The sequence below is a fragment of the Doryrhamphus excisus genome, linkage group LG10, assembly GCF_037039965.1.
Source record: "Doryrhamphus excisus strain RoL-2023G ecotype Guam linkage group LG10, RoL_Dexc_Guam_v1.1, whole genome shotgun sequence".
Classification (NCBI taxonomy): domain Eukaryota; kingdom Metazoa; phylum Chordata; class Actinopteri; order Syngnathiformes; family Syngnathidae; genus Doryrhamphus; species Doryrhamphus excisus.
The window spans coordinates 12,369,813-12,386,628 of NC_136366.1; the positions used below are offsets into that span (position 1 = coordinate 12,369,813).

The following is a 16,816-nucleotide window of genomic DNA, read 5'->3' on the forward strand; positions in this document are numbered from 1 at the left end:
AATTGTCTTCCAGCACAACTACTTACAGGACATAAAATATAACAAATAAGTCGCTGAAACATGTCCAGAAAAAATACATACATTGTTGATGGTGATAAAGAATATTTGCTATGTCTCTGTACAATTGAAATCCCAATAATTACAGTGCTAGGCTACAATACAAAACAAACCAGTTGCAGGTAATGGCTGACTGTCTCTCATAAATCACGTAAAAGAATCTTTTAAGGCACTTTGGAGTGATAGCTATGTGCAAGATAAGAGTACACCTTAACTTATTAAGTTTATGAAAAAGAACTTACCAGTTAATTAGACAGCTAAGTCTCCCTTATACGCTTTCATTTACAGTGTTTTAAACCTGTCTTGCTACCATTATACAAATACCATCATTTAATGGAACATTTTATCTATGTTATGTAAGTAGCTCCTTATTAATCATATCACTGGTACTTGTATTTAACTTAAATGATTTCATATACTTAATAAGGGCATTAGTTATCTGTTTATAAAGACTTAATAGTGTAAATGAGTGGCTAGCGCTAGCTGTTCCTGCTAATGCCTTATAGCATTATTCTGTCTTAAATATTTACGAATTATCATCTAAACAGCTTATTACCCTTATAAAATACTACCTACAATTAGTGTTATATCATAATTCAAGTGAAAAAAACAACGTTAATCTGACTCTAAAAAATAGAGTTAACAGTGTAATAAGTGCCTGAGGCCATCATGTGACTCAGTAGATGGGGCGGTAGAGGATCTGCCCTCCCAGCAGCCTGCGTTTCAGCTCCTTCCACAGCAGGCTGCGCTCTCTCTGCGAGCCCTTCATGAAGCCGCGGTTCTCCTGGGCACGGCGGGATAAATAGGGGATGACCTCATTGACCGGGCCGTACGGGACGTACTTGTAGACCGGGAAACCCGCTTGACCTGGAGATACGAGGAGACAGGACTATTGTCATGACGGTGACATAGTGAAGCGTGTTTTTGGGCTTCTGACTCGGTCCTTCTTCGCCTCTCTGTTTGATAACCTTTATTAATGTAGAATAAATTAAATGGAGGCAAGCTACTTAGCTTGCTCATGTAGTAATCTGTGTAGCCTGCATGCTAGAGTTGAGCAATGTAATGGTAATGGTTTTATTCATTTTCATTTGAACATGCATCAGATTACAATTGAATGCATCCCATAATCAGTTCCCAGTTCCACATGTCCAAAAGGAGTAGGAAGAAGCAAAGCTTATTAAATCCTACCCCTCCATCTGGTACTTTTACAATCAGTAACTGTTACATTTGTTCACTTCCTGCTTTCCATAATACAGTTTAAGGTTTATTTATTTATTTATTTATTTATTTTTTAAATAATGCACTTTCGTACCAAATTTACACCGATATATGTGGTGTAAACAAAGAAAAATAACGGCATAAAAGTGACTGTAAGGGTGCTATTTCATGTTTACAAGGCTCTAATAATAATCATAGTTTTTAGAAGGACATTAACAGGTTTTCTACGCTCTAACTATGAAAATATTACATTTATTAATAAGAAATTGTACTTTCTGGGGCCGAGTGGTTAGTGTGCAGGCCACAGAGCTCAGAGACCCGAGTTCGATTCCACCCTCGGCCATCTCTGTGTGGAGTTTGCATGTTCTCCCCGTTTGGGTTTTCTCCGGGTACTCCGGTTTCCTCCCACATTCCAAAAACATGCTAGGTTAATTCAATCATTCAGGGTCGCGGGGGGTTCTGGAGCCTATCCAGCTGTCTTTCGGCGAGAGGCGGGGTACACCCTGGACTGGTCTCCAGCCAATCACAGGGCACATATAGACAAACAACCATTCACACTCACATTCAATTGAATATGAATTAACCTAGCATGTTTTTGGAATGTGGGAGGAAACCGGAATACCCGGAGAAAACCCACGCATGCACGGGGAGAACATGCAAACTCCACACAGAGCTGGCCGAGGGTGGAATTGAACCCTGGTCTCCTAGCTGTGAGGTCTGTGCGCTAACCACTCAACCGTGCCGCCCCGCCAGGTTAATTGGCGACTCCAAATTGTCCATAGGTATGAATGTGAGTGTGAATGATTGTTTGTCTATATGTGCCCTGTGATTGGCTGGCCACCAGTCCAAGGTGTACCCCGCCTCCCAGCTGCCCCAAAGACAGCTGGGATAGGGTCAGCACCCCCGTGACCCTCGTGAGGAAGAAAATGAATGAATGTACTTTCTGGGATTACACAGACTTTTTGATTGGCATCATGCAAAATAAAAGCCCAATTCCAAACTAAGGGAGAAGTACATGGTGCCTGAGTAAAAAATTTTTTTTAATTTGTATCGGTAGCAAAACATTTCTTAGTTTGTAAACTAGGCTGTATCTCTCCCAGGCGTGAGTGACAGGAAGAAAAGCTTGTTTGGCGGCACCATGCACCATGAAAAAGGGAGAAAACCCCCCCCCAGATTTTATTAGTCATTAGTACACTATGGACTCCTAACAGCATCACTGAAACACTGATAAGTCGTTTGTTCCTAAGATATGTCCCTTTGAAAGGTCGCTCTTCAAAGCCCACCGTGGCCACATGAGCGTGTGATGCAAGCCTCCGTGATCCCACCGCGTCTGTTTATTGGTGGTAATCAGAGCTTGGTTGGGGGGGGGGGGGGGGGGGGTTACATACCTAGCGGGAAGCTGATCTGGTCACACATGCCAAGCAGCTGTCCAAAGTAGACTTTATTCTCAGTGGGTGAAAGGCCCATCTTGTTCATCCTGAGAAAGAACACACGTTGAGAAGGTCTTACATAACATTCCATTTTTTTTTTGAGGGGGGGCAGAAATATCCTTGTTACGTGTAGGTTCAACTTACATTTCCAAAGTGAATTTCACTGTGTCCTCATTATGAGTTGCAACCATAATGTTTGCTTTCCGGCTGTGTTCGATGTCCTCCAGCAAGTACGTTAAGCATCTGGGGAAAAAAAAACAAAAAACGCCACACGGTGAGGTAACGTTTCCGCCGTATAAGCGTACCCATGTGGCGCAACTCACTTGTGGTACATCCTGTTGGTGGCTTCATAGTCCGGGTTAATCGGGTCCTCATAGCCGATCTCCTCAGCTCTGGCCCTTTCTTGGTACATATAGGCGCCGCGGACTAGCTTGGCACCGAAGTACCAGCCCTCCCTGCGTGACAGCTCCACATCCACTGTCACGTTGTCATAGGCCTCCTGAAATTATTTAACTATTGTTATAGTTAACTGTTGTTTGTTAAAGGTACAGTACAGTAAAGTAATTATTGTAATTAATATGAATTAATCAATCCACTGCGTCCTGACCTTCAGGTAGCATTGATAGGTGTTGAATATGATTGGCTTCTCTCTGTTGAACTTCCTCTGCATTTCCAGCGTCAGACGACTGATAGCTGGCTGGAAGTACGTCTGCTCAGCGTCCACCATGAGTCGCACGCCGTTCTCCAAGGCGTACTTTGATGCACACGAGGGGGGGAGGATAAGGATCCCATCAACAATAATGAAATATTCACTTTAGGTTAAAGGTTATTATGCTCACGTTAGCTAGAATGTCCACTCTTTGCAGCATTCGCTTCATTTGGCGCTCTTCCTCAGCTGTAAATGTGCTCAGCAGAGGTTCCAGTTTGCCCGTCTGCAACACACACACACATATTTGTATAGCTAATACATACCTAATGTTAATATTGTGGCACACTAACAAGGAATTTGACAGTACCCCCCTTCCCCTTTTTATACAGAGCCATGGTAATGGTTTTATTTCATTTGAACATGCATCAGATTACAATTGAGTGCATCCCATAATGAGTTCCCAGTTCCACATGTCCAAAAGGAGTAGGAAGAAGCAAAGCTTATTAAATCCTACCCCTCCATCTGGTACTTTTACAATCAGTAACTCTTACATTTGTTCACTTCCTGCTTTCCATAATACAGTTTAGTTGTTTTTTTTTTAAATAATGCAGCTCATACCGAAATACAAGGTGATATGACCATCCAATGCCATAATGTGTACCATAGTAAGTGTCAATATAGTGATATATACAGCACATCATGACTGGTTCAAGACTCTTCATCCTTGTATTTAGCAAACATCAACTGCTTGTATTGTTTCTTGAATTGGCTCATCGTTGTGCATTGTTTGATTTCCTTACTCAATCCATTCCATAGTTTGATTCCACATACTGAAATGCTATGGCTTTTTAACGTAGTCCTAGCATAGAAGTGTTTCAAATGTACTTCTTCCCTGAGATCATATTTCTCCTCTCTTGGAGAGAAGTATTGGATGACATTTTTAGGTAAATTGGATTACATTTTTAGGTAACCATGACTGACTTACCTCAAGGTTTGGCACCATAAGAAGATTGGAGATATTGGTTGTGTCATTTATCAAACTGTTCCAGTCCAGCATATCTATGGTTCTAGAAACAAAGATGTAAGCCGCAGGTTATTACTGACAGATCCCTGAGCAATGTCTTTGACTAGCATTTTTGGAGTCGATCTCTAAAAACAGCAGAGGTCCACTGTTTTTATATAAAGCACTGATTCTCAACTGGCGGCGTCCTGACCCACTGACTGCTTTGAGTACATGGCAGCGGTCTTTCATTCATTCATTCATTCATTCATTTTCACGAGGGTCGCAGGGGTGCTGGAGCCTATCCCAGCTGTCTTTGGGCGAGAGGCGCGGGTACACCCTGGACTGGTCGCCAGTCAATCACAGGGCACATATAGACAAACAACCATTCACACTCACATTCATACCTATGGACAATTTGGAGTCGCTAATTAACCTAGCATGTTTTTGGAATGTGGGAGGAAACCGGGGTACCCGGAGAAAACCCACGCATGCACAGGGAGAACATGCAAACTCCACACAGAGATGGCCGAGGGTGGAATTGAACTCGGGTCTCCTAACTGTGAGGCCTGAGCGCTAACCACTCGACTGCCGTGTCGCCCTAAATTTGGAATATTATGAAAAAAATTTAGTTGTAATTTTATTTGAAAAAGTAGTAAATTTATGATATTTTTTAGAGATTTACATTTAAAGAAAGTCATGCATTTTGGGTGGCCACTTGTCATTGAAGGGTGACGGCGGGTCCTGCAGCCAAAACAGTTGAGAACCGCTGATATATAGATGATCTTTGACTCCTGTTTTTGCTGTTGATCCTTAAAACAGCACACTAGTGTGTTTGCAACGGGTCTTTAAAAAGAGTACAAAGATCTTTGACTAGCGTTTTTTTGCATCTTTGCGTCCTTAAAATTCCAATGGTTCCCCTTACCCAGACAGACCCAGCTTCTCCCCAGTGAACCAGTTTTCAATGTCATCCTCGGCAGCAACACCCAGTCTGGTCAAACTTTCCTACAAGCAAATATTAGCACCAATAATCATTTATTTATTCCAATAATTGAACATTCCTTAACCCTCACCTTGAGTTGGTCCGGCTCCAGTTTTTGCTCTAATGCCGTCATTTCTGATTTGCCTTGTTGGGCTGCCAGGAATTTAAAGAACTGCTTCCATTTGACCAAGACCTCAGAAAACTGGAGCTATGTAAAAGAAAGAAAAGACGATTGTTAAACATTATAGCTACTATAAGATTATGTGATTATTTATGATAGTCTAAGTTAGGTCAGTCTTTGCAGGCAAAATAAACATACTGTACTGTCATAAACGTTGGCACCAGCGTATTAAGTATAGACTGGTGTGATAACTTAAGAGATAAATAGCAAATGATTGACTTCCGTAATGAGATAAACTATCATTACTCTCCCGTCAAGCCTCTCGTTTTCCACAGGAAACGACCAAATTACCCCCTTAATAACGGGGGTGCTGGTTAAAACTGTCGTTGAAGATCAGATTTTGTCCTATTTACCTTCATTATCCCATATTTTCCCGTAATATTTTCATTATTTTCTAATGCAAATGTTGAGAGGTATGACTACTGGATGAGATAGCCCTCATGCTACCGACACATCAATCATCTGAACGCTGTTGGGCTTGCCAGATAATACCAGGGACATTGCGTTCCACTCACAAGGAACTGTGGGCGTCCCAAGGCTGTCATTTTGATGGCCGAAAAGCCATCTGCAGAAGCACCGCCTGAAATTAGAAGGAAAACATTGTGACTCTTACGAGTGTCTTATTGTGATTGTAGTGAAACATACTGTATGATCCATATATGTTTTTTATACAGGATGTATGTTTTTTTTCTTTACCAGAGGCTTTGATGCAGTTGATGAATGTTTCCATTTGGTTGTCACATTTGACCTCGTCGGCGTAGAAATACGTGCGGGCACTGATGACACCCCCGCGTCTGTCCCCAAACTGCCGATGAGCCTTGTACTTCTTCTCACGGTGTTGAGCATCTGTCGGGTGAGGAGAATAAAACCACCATTAAGTCTTTTCTCCTTGAGAAAAGGTAAGAATTATACACTGAATAGAAAATGTGTACTGTATTACTGCCATATATGATCCACTTAACTATTCAAGTCACCTCCAAAAGCAACTAACTGCCAGACTCTCAAAAGCTGCGGCTGTAGGCAACTTCCCGATGCAGTTTGTTATCACCGTAACTACACATTTGAAGTATCTTGAATGGTCAGAATCCAGCAGTTTCATCTACTGTATGTCTGCCTGCGCTTTAAAATGTTGCTACGAAACTCAAAGGTGTTACACTTTCCGTACTGTTGTTTACGGTGAACTATGTTATTGCTAGCTGAGCACTTTTCATCAACAACGAGCTACCTTTTTACTTTCCACTTTCTCATGCACTCCAAATCATTATTAAAGTTAGTGGCCAATTAACCCAATATGTACGTTTTTGGACTCAAACCCAGATCTTCCAGATTGCCTCTATACGGCATACTGAGTTCAAACTGAGTGCTTTAAATGAACAATTTTGAGTAAAACTATCAGAGAGTGATCTATTTTTATTTTATTTTATTTGGGCAAATATATGAAACATTACAGTGCATTCTTACATCAATCAAAATATAACTTTCCATTATTTAAATTTGTATCCAACTATCTGATCACAAGCCGAAAAGGAGTAGGCTGAAGCAAAAGCTTATAAATGCCTACCCCTTTTTGCAAAATATAATCATGTTCATGTCACAGTCTTGTTTTCCCGTTCTTATTAGCATTGTAATATTATTATTATTGTTATCATTATCATTATTGTTATAATCTTTATCATTATTACCATTATTGTTGTTATTATTATCACCATTATTATAATCATCATTAAAATTACAATTTTCATCATTATAGTTGTAACGATTTTTGATTTTTTTATTAAATAAATTTTTTTTATTAAAATCAGGTATTTTAGGTAGAGTGCTGTATCATTCCGTCCATCTGTTGTATTCTGAAATCCGCAGTATTTGTGCTTTTATTGTCAATTTATCAGCCCACGTTTTCCCCCTAAGTGTAACATTTTTTTATTTTTTTTATTCAAAATATGGTTATCAGTCATTAGCCGGTCTGGACATGCTCATTCCAGAACCCTGGCGCTCCCCCTTAAGAGTCCCAATATAACCATTCCTGGCAAGATCATGTTATGTTTATATGGCTGAACATACCATAACCTTTACTCATAGTGACTCATGTTGCACTGGAGCAAACAAATAGTCCACAGAATGTTCCATACTGAGCATACAGGAACAAGAACAACATGTACAATACCGGTCAAAGGTATGGAGACACCTTCTCATTGAATAACATGAGGAAGTGTCTCTAAACTTTTGGTACTATACTTTTTATTTTTATTGAATGCAGCGTAACAACTAATACACTCACCTGTACTTTCTTTCTCTGCTTGAGACACACATGAACTGCAAAATAAAAACAGAGTTGCATGAGATGTACGATGATTATATGAGAAAGAAACCTTCATTGCTGACACATTATGAAATGAAAAGTTTTTATTGTATATCACACCAACAAACTTTTTTTTTGTGCATTTGGGATGTCCGTTTAGTGTTTAAACACAAAGTGAAACATGTGGCTACCTCTATTAAGACAATTGCATAACATTTGCAGGGAGTCAGTACATTGCTGTATAAGGCAACAGGACTTCTCAAGTACCGCCCCACGACAGGCTGAACAGCCAATCAGAGGAGAGGGGTCTGTCCCAACCAGCTAATAACACACAAGGGTTTTTTTTTTGTTCCTGCCTGACAAACTGTTTGTGTTAGTCTGCTTATTTGATAATGACCCAGGTCAGACAAGGCACCAAGTGTGATAATAATTGATAACAGGAAATTGGGAGATTAATGGAGCAGTCCAATAAGAAATAGAAATAATGAAAACACCAGATAAGGAAGGCTCTATTTAAGTAACTAATAAAATGTAAAGTTCTGAAAGGTCCTACACAGGTACACTCACCGGACATTACATTAGGTACACCTAATTCTGACTTTATAATGATAAAAATATGCATTATTTCCACTAATATATGATATTATATATGCTGCACGGCACATTGGTCGAGTGGTTAGTGCGCAGACCTCACAGCTAGGAGACCAGGGTTGAATTCCACCCTCGGCCATCTCTGTGTGGAGTTTCCATGTTCTCCCCGTGCATGCGTGGGTTTTCTCCGGGTACTCCGGTTTCCTCCCACATTCCAAAAACATGCTAGGTTAATTGTCCATAGGTATGAATGTGAGTGTGAATGGTTGTTTGTCTATATGTGCGCTGTGATTGGCTGGCCACCAGTCCAGGGTGTACCCCGCCTCTCGCCCCCGCGGCCCTCGTGAGGAACAAGCGGTAGAGAATGAATGAATGAATATGATATTAACTTAACAATATGTTTATTATGAGGTAGCTACAAGCATAAATAATCGACACTTGAAGAACTTATATGAAATAAATGTGATATATGTGGTTTTCAAATGTTCCTCAATCTCAAAACTAGACAAAAGTTGCCTCATTTTGATTGATATTAAGTTTTCACTATGTGTTTATGGGCTGACTTGAAGGGCGCTAACTTTCTAACTTACTTCCTGCTTTGAATATGTAAGCTATACCCAAAGAGTTACATTTGTTGTCAGCTAACGATAGCCATTTGGCTAAGTTTAGCTACTAACGCTAGTTTGTACAACGTGACTACAAATTGCTGATTGCCTCTCTAGAGGCTGCTTTTTCATGTGCGGACACGCTATGGAAATGAATATGTGAATACCAGACAGCTGGAAGGGAACAATAATGTACACCAATTTTTATGAAGTTTAGTCATAATAGTTAAAAATAAAGGCATTTCTTTTGTTCTATCTTGTTTTGTTAATCACTGTGTTAACATATGCTTGCTTTTGGTGTTGTTATATTTTTTGTTTGAAAAAATGTATTTTACAGATTAACTGTAACTGTGTTTACTGGTTAGTTTATTATTATCTGATAATAATGAAATGTTCATGTTTGTATGGAAATACAAAGGATCTGAATGGATTGTGCAAGTGTACCTAACATTGTGGACGGACAGCGTGTACTGTACCATACCGTAAAATGTACAAATAATGATTCTGTAATTACTGCAATAAAATGGGAAGTAGACTAATCACATGATTGCTGGATTATGAGGAGGTTTCTTTCAGTAAGTTGTGCTTTTTCCTTTTTTTTAATGAATGTTACATAAGCCGCTTCTGTTAATAGTGAAACGAGCTGGTTTAACGCCCCAGCAGAGTCCAGGATTTAACATGAAACAACAATGTCCGGTCAAACGTGAACTCACTCCATCTCTTTCCTCTCGGCCTCCTCTTGGGTCAAGTCCTCTTCCACGCTGTAGTCCAGCACGGCGCCAACGCCAAAGGCCTGGTTCTTCTGTATGAGGGGTTTGATGGCGTTGTGGTCTTCCCCGGCCACAAACTGCCCGTAGAAGGTCATCTTCATCAGCTTCTCAAACACCCGTTGACCCAGCAGCTTCTTGCTCAGCTCCATTAACTGTTGACAACAATAAGGTTGCAATACGCTCATACAGTGGAAACTGACAACATGCTTGCCTCTCACCTCCTTGTTCTTCTCCACAAGCAGATCTATGGTGCAAAGCTTGAAGACCAAGAGGCTCCTCAGCAGCTCAATGTTGTCCTTACTTTTATAAGCTTCTTCTGTATTGTTGAAGTCAATGTCGATTTTGCTCAGATTGTGTCCGTTTTTTGGTGTATTTCTGCCCTGGCTGATGAGTTCCACGGGCTCAGCCTCCACCACGGCACATTCGTCCTGCTCTTTCTCCAGCTGCTGGCTCTTCGTGGACGCCACTGTGGACCTGCATCTCCGAGAACAAAGGCGAATTTTGCCGGATACATTGTTAGCTCTGGTGAGAGCTGACACGATCTTGGCGCACGACATGTTTTCCCTCTTCTCCTCCGATGACTTCTGTCTGGAAAACGCGCGCCTCTGTGAAGTAGAAGGAGCTATGAAGTTGCGCAATGTTATCCTCTGAAGTGGGAGGGGGCGGTTCTTGTTCGAGTTACATAACACCACCACCACAGCCCCTTTTGCACAACACCCCGATTTATCACCTCTTCATCTCACTCAAAAGCTGTTTACACTCTTCATCAAACGTGACCCCATATTGTTACATCATTACTATTACTGTTTACCTTTAATATTAAAATATATGACGCAAACGATTTACCCTGAAATCAATGTCAAGGCTGCATCATTCCATTGAAAAGTCGTCACATGCTTGCGCATGTTTTGGTTGTGGTGGACACGAGCCGCTAGAGGCAGCAGTCAGTAAATGTTCCCGCCCATCAACTCGAAAATAATTCGTAGAAGAAGCCAGAGACGCTCCTGTGTTAGCCACCCTTGCTATAGCTAGCACTCCACACGAAAGCACAGTAAAGCGTCAACTGTTTGCAATTGACTCCACAGAGGAAAGGCCTCGATTTGTCTGAAACGGTAATTCCTTAACATATAACATCCTTTTGTTGTGTAATGTACTCGAAGAGCAGTCGGTAATAACGTCGTTTGTACGGCAAATGCTATACAATTGGAGACGGAAGACGCTAGTTTAGTTAGCTAACCTTTCATTTGCTATCATATAATGCTGTAATATCATATAGTGCTATCATTCGTTATCCGGTGCGTATCCAGAGAATTACATCAAATTATTATTATTATTACATTAAAGTATGTACGTATGTATGTCCATAAACGGCTCGGAAAGCGTACAAATGTTCGCTTAAACGAAACAAGCGTCGCGACCTGCTTTCGTCAGCTAGTCGCTGTTAGCTTGGCTAAGCCTTCCGCGACATTGAGGCTGTACCCTTTGTTTGAAGAAATGCTTTGAATGAATAAATAACACAATTTGAACGCTTTATCACCAGCTAGTTTCAAATGTCGTATACCATTTAAACATAGGCAATATGACTATGTGATGCATTTTCACTGTTTAGGCTACTGTGAATGTCCTTAAACGCAATTTATTCATCAACACATTTGCACAAAAACACACAAAAAATTAACCCAACACAAAAGTAACGTGTCTCAATGATTGTACCAGAAGCTTCTAAGTAGTGTTATAGTGTCTAAGTAGAGTCATATATTATGGTGCAGGAAAAAAATGGCAGAACAGCACTCTGACCGGCTGCAAAGAGGCACGTGAGACACTGCACATCAGGCCCAGTGAAGATGTATCCTGTTAGTGTTTGCTCATCGTGTTTGCTAATAGTCATGTATTTACACTCTCCAAAAGTGTGAGAGCACCACTGTTTATTTCTCATGGCTTTGTGACACTACGACAATTCGCTATGAAATTGAAGAGGGCACATCAGCATTCACGTTGACGCAGATTTTACCCCTGTTACTGATTTTAGGAGGCGGTCACATGGAAGTACTTCTCAAGCAAGTCATGTGTTGACTGACCAAAATTGCGTTTTAAATTCAGTTATGGCACTGCCTTCGTAACTGCAAAACACGGTACACTGAGGACTACCTGCATGGTTGCTTGTTGATTTATTTTTTATTTTTTGCAAAAACATTTTAGGGGTGCAACTTTTTCACTTCCGATCTCCAATACCGATATTGCAGCATTGGTCAGTTTCAAGATGCTCAATGAAATGCGTAAACCAGACATTATTTACCACTGACAGAGCTAGCTCTGTTGAAACAAAAACATGTGATCGGCGGTTGCCAATAAACTCTTTTCAAAGCTGATCGCAAAAAAACAATTGGCGTGCAGCGTCTGCGGTGTCACCCATGGTTGCAAACAAAACGACGCCACAGCCAAGGGCAATATACAACCTAAATATATCGGTATATTAATTTTTGGTCCATATCGGCCAACCCGAATGTTAGGTTAACTGGCGATTCCCAATTGTCCATAGGTATGAGTAAGTGTGAATGGTTGTTTGTCTATATGTGCCCTGTGATTGTCTGGCGACCAGTACAGGGTGTACCTTGCCTCTCACCTGAAGTTAGCTGGGATAGGCTTCAGCATACCTGTCAAACCTCAGCACAGAGGATGGATGGGCATGCATTTCAAAGAATGTTGTGCTGTTTTTCTTTTTTTCTTGATCGGAATGGTTTCATTTCTGTTGCAGCAAGTCTTTGGGGTTTTTTTTATATTTGACTGAAGTCAGGAACTCAGCTTGGACGAGTGATTGTGAAAACACAAATTGACCTTAAAATCAAAAGTTGCCGCCCTGCTTTCTGTGTCAGCAGTGCAATTAATTCTTCCACCATGGCGGATGGCCGGATCTATGTTGGGAATCTTCCCATGGACATCCAGGAGAGGGACATTGAGGATCTCTTCTTCAAATATGGAAAAATCCGTGAGATTGAATTGAAGAACAATAGAGGCACTATCCCCTTTGCCTTTATCCGATTTGAAGACCCACGGTGAGTTTTGGAGATGGATCGTTCTCATTCCCCTATCAAGTCTTTTTGGTGTACGTCAAGTGACTCCCAGCAGGGAATGGATGGAGGTGGCACGTCCAGGTCTCCACCTGCGACAGGCCCACATTGGTAAGGAGTTCTTTGCTCTCTTCTCCTAGGGATGCAGATGATGCCGTCTATGGAAGGAATGGATATGGATATGGAGACTCCAAACTTCGTGTAGAGTATCCCAGATCCTCTAGTAAATTTGGTCCAATGGGGGGCGGCGGCGGCGGTGGTGGAGGAGGAGGACCTAGAGCAAGATTCGGACCCCCAACACGAAGGTCTGAATTCCGCGTCATAGTGACTGGTAGGTGGATGTCTACAGTCGTAGCTCATTTATAATTATCCTGGATGTCAAGTGGAACAGTAGGAAGAGGACACAGAGTCGTAGGCAAATGTTTCTCGTAACGCATTCATGGCGGACTACAGCGCTCACAAACCTGTAAGTGGAAGTCATCAGTCATAGATCGCTGCCTGTCTCACCTGGCGGATCAAAGGACAAAAAACTAGTAGGAACATGGACGTAAAGAGTGGTAGGCAAATGTTGCTCTCTTGCTCGCATGTCAGACCGCAGTCTAAAGGAACTTTTAGATGGAAGTCGTGACTCTTACGCAGGCACATCTTCATGCACTGATGGTGGACAAACGGATATGTAGCTGGACGTCAATAACTAATGGCGGACTAACAGCCAAAGGGACTCGTAGGAAGGAATACGTACAAAAGTCATAGGCAGACGATGATCTTTCATTTATGGCGGACTGCAATTTGAAGGGACTAGCAGGAAAGTGGACATACAGAGTCATTGCCAGATTTTGCGCTCATGGCGGACAGTCTGCAGCATGTCGGAATTAGTCGGAAAGTGGACATAAAGGGGCGCACCGGTGTGTGAAGTTACTACAAAGGGGACTAGTTGATGGACACCGTGAGCCGTCGGCAGATCTCGCACCTCTACTTCCTTCCTGTCACTTTTGGACTACAGCAGAGTAATTGGCAAACTATAACAAACTATAACAAACTGCAGCATGAAGGGACTTAGTTTGAAGCCATTAGTCGTAGGCAGATAACTCTTGAACTCTGGAGGACAAGGACTAGAAGACGGACGTCACAAGTCATAGGCAGAGCTTGCTATTGGCGGACTTCTTTCACTCTTGGTGGACTAGTAGGACATTGGACATGCAAAGTCAATGGCAGCTGTTGGTCTCCCATGGCGGACTGCAGCGTGAACGGACTTGTAGTCGGAAGCTATGAATTATAAGCAGATGCATATCTCACACTCTCATGGCGGACCGGACGACAAAGGGACTAGTAGTTGGATGGATCATGAACCATAGGCAGATGTCTCTCACTTGTTCTTGGTGGACTGAAGGACTGCTAGAAAAGTGAACATGCCAAGTGATTTGTGGATGTGTCCCACACTGGTTATGGAACAAATCTACCAGTAGGAAGGAAGGAGTCATGGGAAGATATTTCCCTCTCATGGCGAACTGGAGGACAAAGAAACTGGCAGATGGACATCATGGGTCATAGGCAAATCTGTTTTTAATAATAATGGCAGATTCTTCATCTCATTTTACAACTGTGTATGTAAAATAAGAGTCATATAGGATAATTAAGAAGATAATACATTTGTAGAACCCGGACAATCTAATCACACAGTCCAAGAGTGAACCATAATCTCAAGATTTTGTTCTTTTGTGAACATGGCATGACTTGTTAACAAGATCAAAGCAGCTGAGCAAGTGTACTTTGGATCCATTGAAGTTCGATTGGAAAAGGGGTCTGGGCCGTATAGAGTCACGCTGTTTTAGCAAAGTGGGCACGGATATCTCTTTGAAGGACAAGCCACAGTGCTTGACTAGGACATGCAAAATTAATGCAAAAATGTTTAGAAGCCCAAACAGGCATGTGGTCCCTTTTTAGTCGAAGTCTAAACATTAGACACCCTTTTTTTAGGTTTGAAGTGCTAGTTTTTAGGTTTCATATTCGGTATCTGCAACCTCAGGATTACCACCAAGTGGGAGTTGGCAGGATCTGAAGGATCACATGCGCGAGGCGGGCGACGTTTGTTTCGCCGACGTGCAGCGGGATGGGGAGGGCGTGGTGGAATTTCTCCGCCGCGAGGACATGGAGTATGCCTTGCGACGCCTGGATCGCACAGAGTTCCGTTCGCATCAAGTGAGTGGAAGACCTGATGAAAGCCACCCCCGACTCCGTACCCCCGCTGGAGTGCACTTTCACTGTTGTCCTCGTTTGCAGGGTGAGACCGCATACATTCGAGTCTACGAGGATCGAGGAACCCCCAACTGGGGTCGCTCGCGTTCCCGCTCAAGATCGAGAGACCGCTTTTCACCTCCTTACCGAGGATCACCGCCGCCACGGTACCAGTCCCCTCCTCGCCATTCTATGTCACGCCATAGTCCAACTCGGAGGCACGGACCACCCCACCATAGTCCGCCACCACGTCATTACAGATAAAGGCTCAATTTGTGATCTAGGAAACCGAGGAGAAATTTTTGTAATCGCCTTTTTATTTTAATTTTTTCTTTTGGTTTACCCACTGGCGCTTTCATCGAACACTTTTGTTGCTACGTACATTCCATGGACACCCACGTCTCTCTTGCTCCTCCCCTCGGCCTTAACTCTGGTTTCCATGTACCTTTTAATGCACCTATGTTTTCTCAAAGCAGAATGTTGACTTTGATGTGCATTACATTACGTAGTGTTTGTTTGGTAAGCCAACTTTTGTTGTGGATGTGACGTCGTTCTTGTTGAAGAATCTGTGATGCTAATCAATATCTTCTGCTTCAGAACAAAGTGGTGAACCTTTTCCGACTCATGTTGGCTGTTGAGACCTTTTTTTTTATAAGTAGTTTACCCTTTGAGTGCATCTCTGTTGGCATTTCTTTACCAATAAAAGGTTCAATTTTACAACTTGATGGTCCTAACATGCTTTATAAATGCTGCACATTGCAAAATTCTGAACATTAAAACTTTCGCAATTTCTTAATACTCAAACACAAAACACATGAAATGCAAAATAGAATATTTTAATTCACAATAAATTAATTCTAACAGCTCACATTTTTGAGAAGACAGGAAAAAAATAAATGTCTCAATAGAATATATTTTTTTGTCTCCATGATAATCAGATAAAGCCCAATAAAGACATTGTATTGCATTTAATAAATATGTGCTAGCTTTGTTTGTACAGTGGTCTCACATTGTATACAGTTAATCTTCTGACATGGAGCACGGCAATCCACAAACAACACTGGTCTGTTTCAGAGGAAAGTACGGGACCACTTAAAGCAGTGATAATGAAACACTGACGATTTAACTGATTGGCATCCATTTAAATGTTTTCTTGTTACCCATTGATAGAATTTTGGCTATTTGTTTGGCACTTGAACCCAATGCCTGAATTCCCCTCGCTTTTTTTTTTATAGTACACATTTATTTGGTTAAAAGCCTGCCATGAGAAAATGTTTACAAAACCCAAATGAGAACACCACCACTGAACTGACCTTCTAAAATGCAAAAGACTTAACGACAACGATCCTATCGTTCAAACAATCTGGTAATCCAATGAATCTGAGTACACAAACGTGTGAGCACCAAAATGTAAGTACGCAAAAATCGGAACAAAATGTGAACTTGAGTATTTCATGAGATGTGAAAGTCCTTTTTAACAGAAATTAGATAATTTAGCATATGCTCTATCGTAGGTGCCAAACAGCCTTCAATAGACATGAAGCCTTAATGGTTATTGACGGATGCATCAGGAGCTACACAAGCTACTTGGACACTCTCCAACACTAATCAATCCTCTCACTTTTCAGTGGTACGCTATCCGACACCCAATAATCAAGGGGGTATGTTAAGACTTGAATCGTATCCCTGAAAAAATAGCAACATTTAAGGCAAAATAACATCCTGAAGCAG

At 41.6% G+C, this 16,816-nt stretch overlaps 2 protein-coding genes across 4 annotated transcripts; one reads left to right on the forward strand and one right to left on the reverse strand.

The window, feature by feature from the left end:
• Positions 1-63: 63 nt before the first annotated feature.
• prodha (proline dehydrogenase (oxidase) 1a) lies at positions 64-10,442 on the reverse strand. The gene is made up of 14 exons (XM_058056250.2): positions 10,001-10,442; positions 9,726-9,934; positions 7,796-7,830; positions 6,214-6,363; positions 6,033-6,097; positions 5,428-5,544; positions 5,280-5,359; positions 4,340-4,421; positions 3,545-3,637; positions 3,313-3,459; positions 3,029-3,204; positions 2,850-2,948; positions 2,664-2,752; positions 64-924 (listed from the first exon to the last, which is right to left on the reverse strand). Exons 1-14 carry the CDS (start codon positions 10,337-10,339, stop codon positions 734-736), a joined length of 1,872 nt encoding a protein of 623 aa, XP_057912233.2. The 5' UTR covers positions 10,340-10,442; the 3' UTR covers positions 64-733.
• Positions 10,443-10,719: 277 nt separating this feature from the next.
• srsf9 (serine and arginine rich splicing factor 9) lies at positions 10,720-16,322 on the forward strand. Of its 3 annotated transcripts, XM_078794136.1 has the most exons (5): positions 10,726-10,894; positions 12,656-12,835; positions 12,991-13,181; positions 14,877-15,049; positions 15,131-16,322. In XM_078794136.1, the coding sequence occupies exons 2-5, from the start codon at positions 12,678-12,680 to the stop codon at positions 15,347-15,349; spliced, it is 741 nt and encodes a 246-aa protein (XP_078650262.1). In that variant the 5' UTR covers positions 10,726-10,894; positions 12,656-12,677; the 3' UTR covers positions 15,350-16,322. The 3 variants fall into 3 exon arrangements, with proteins under 3 accessions (XP_057912242.2, XP_057912250.2, XP_078650262.1); XM_058056259.2 differs by having other exon boundaries at positions 10,720-10,894; positions 14,877-16,322; XM_058056267.2 differs by having other exon boundaries at positions 10,721-10,894; positions 12,659-12,835; positions 14,877-16,322.
• The last annotated feature ends 494 nt before the right edge of the window (positions 16,323-16,816 follow it).

What these genes read in the sequence shown, in the direction of transcription:
- prodha (XM_058056250.2), bottom strand. Translation starts at nt 10,339, where the DNA reads ATGTCGTGCGCCAAGATCGTGTCAGCTCTCACCAGAGCTAACAATGTA. An exon ending in AGCAGAGAAAGAAAGTACAG is followed by an intron (nt 6,364 to 7,795) that starts GTGAGTGTATTA and finishes CTCACCCGACAG; the next exon opens with ATGCTCAACACCGTGAGAAG. An exon ending in GTGAAATTCACTTTGGAAAT is followed by an intron (nt 2,753 to 2,849) that starts GTAAGTTGAACC and finishes GTTCTTTCTCAG; the next exon opens with GATGAACAAGATGGGCCTTT.
- srsf9 (XM_058056259.2), top strand. Translation starts at nt 12,678, where the DNA reads ATGGCGGATGGCCGGATCTATGTTGGGAATCTTCCCATGGACATCCAG. An exon ending in ATCCGATTTGAAGACCCACG is followed by an intron (nt 12,836 to 12,990) that starts GTGAGTTTTGGA and finishes CTCTTCTCCTAG; the next exon opens with GGATGCAGATGATGCCGTCT. An exon ending in ATTCCGCGTCATAGTGACTG is followed by an intron (nt 13,182 to 14,876) that starts GTAGGTGGATGT and finishes CTGCAACCTCAG; the next exon opens with GATTACCACCAAGTGGGAGT.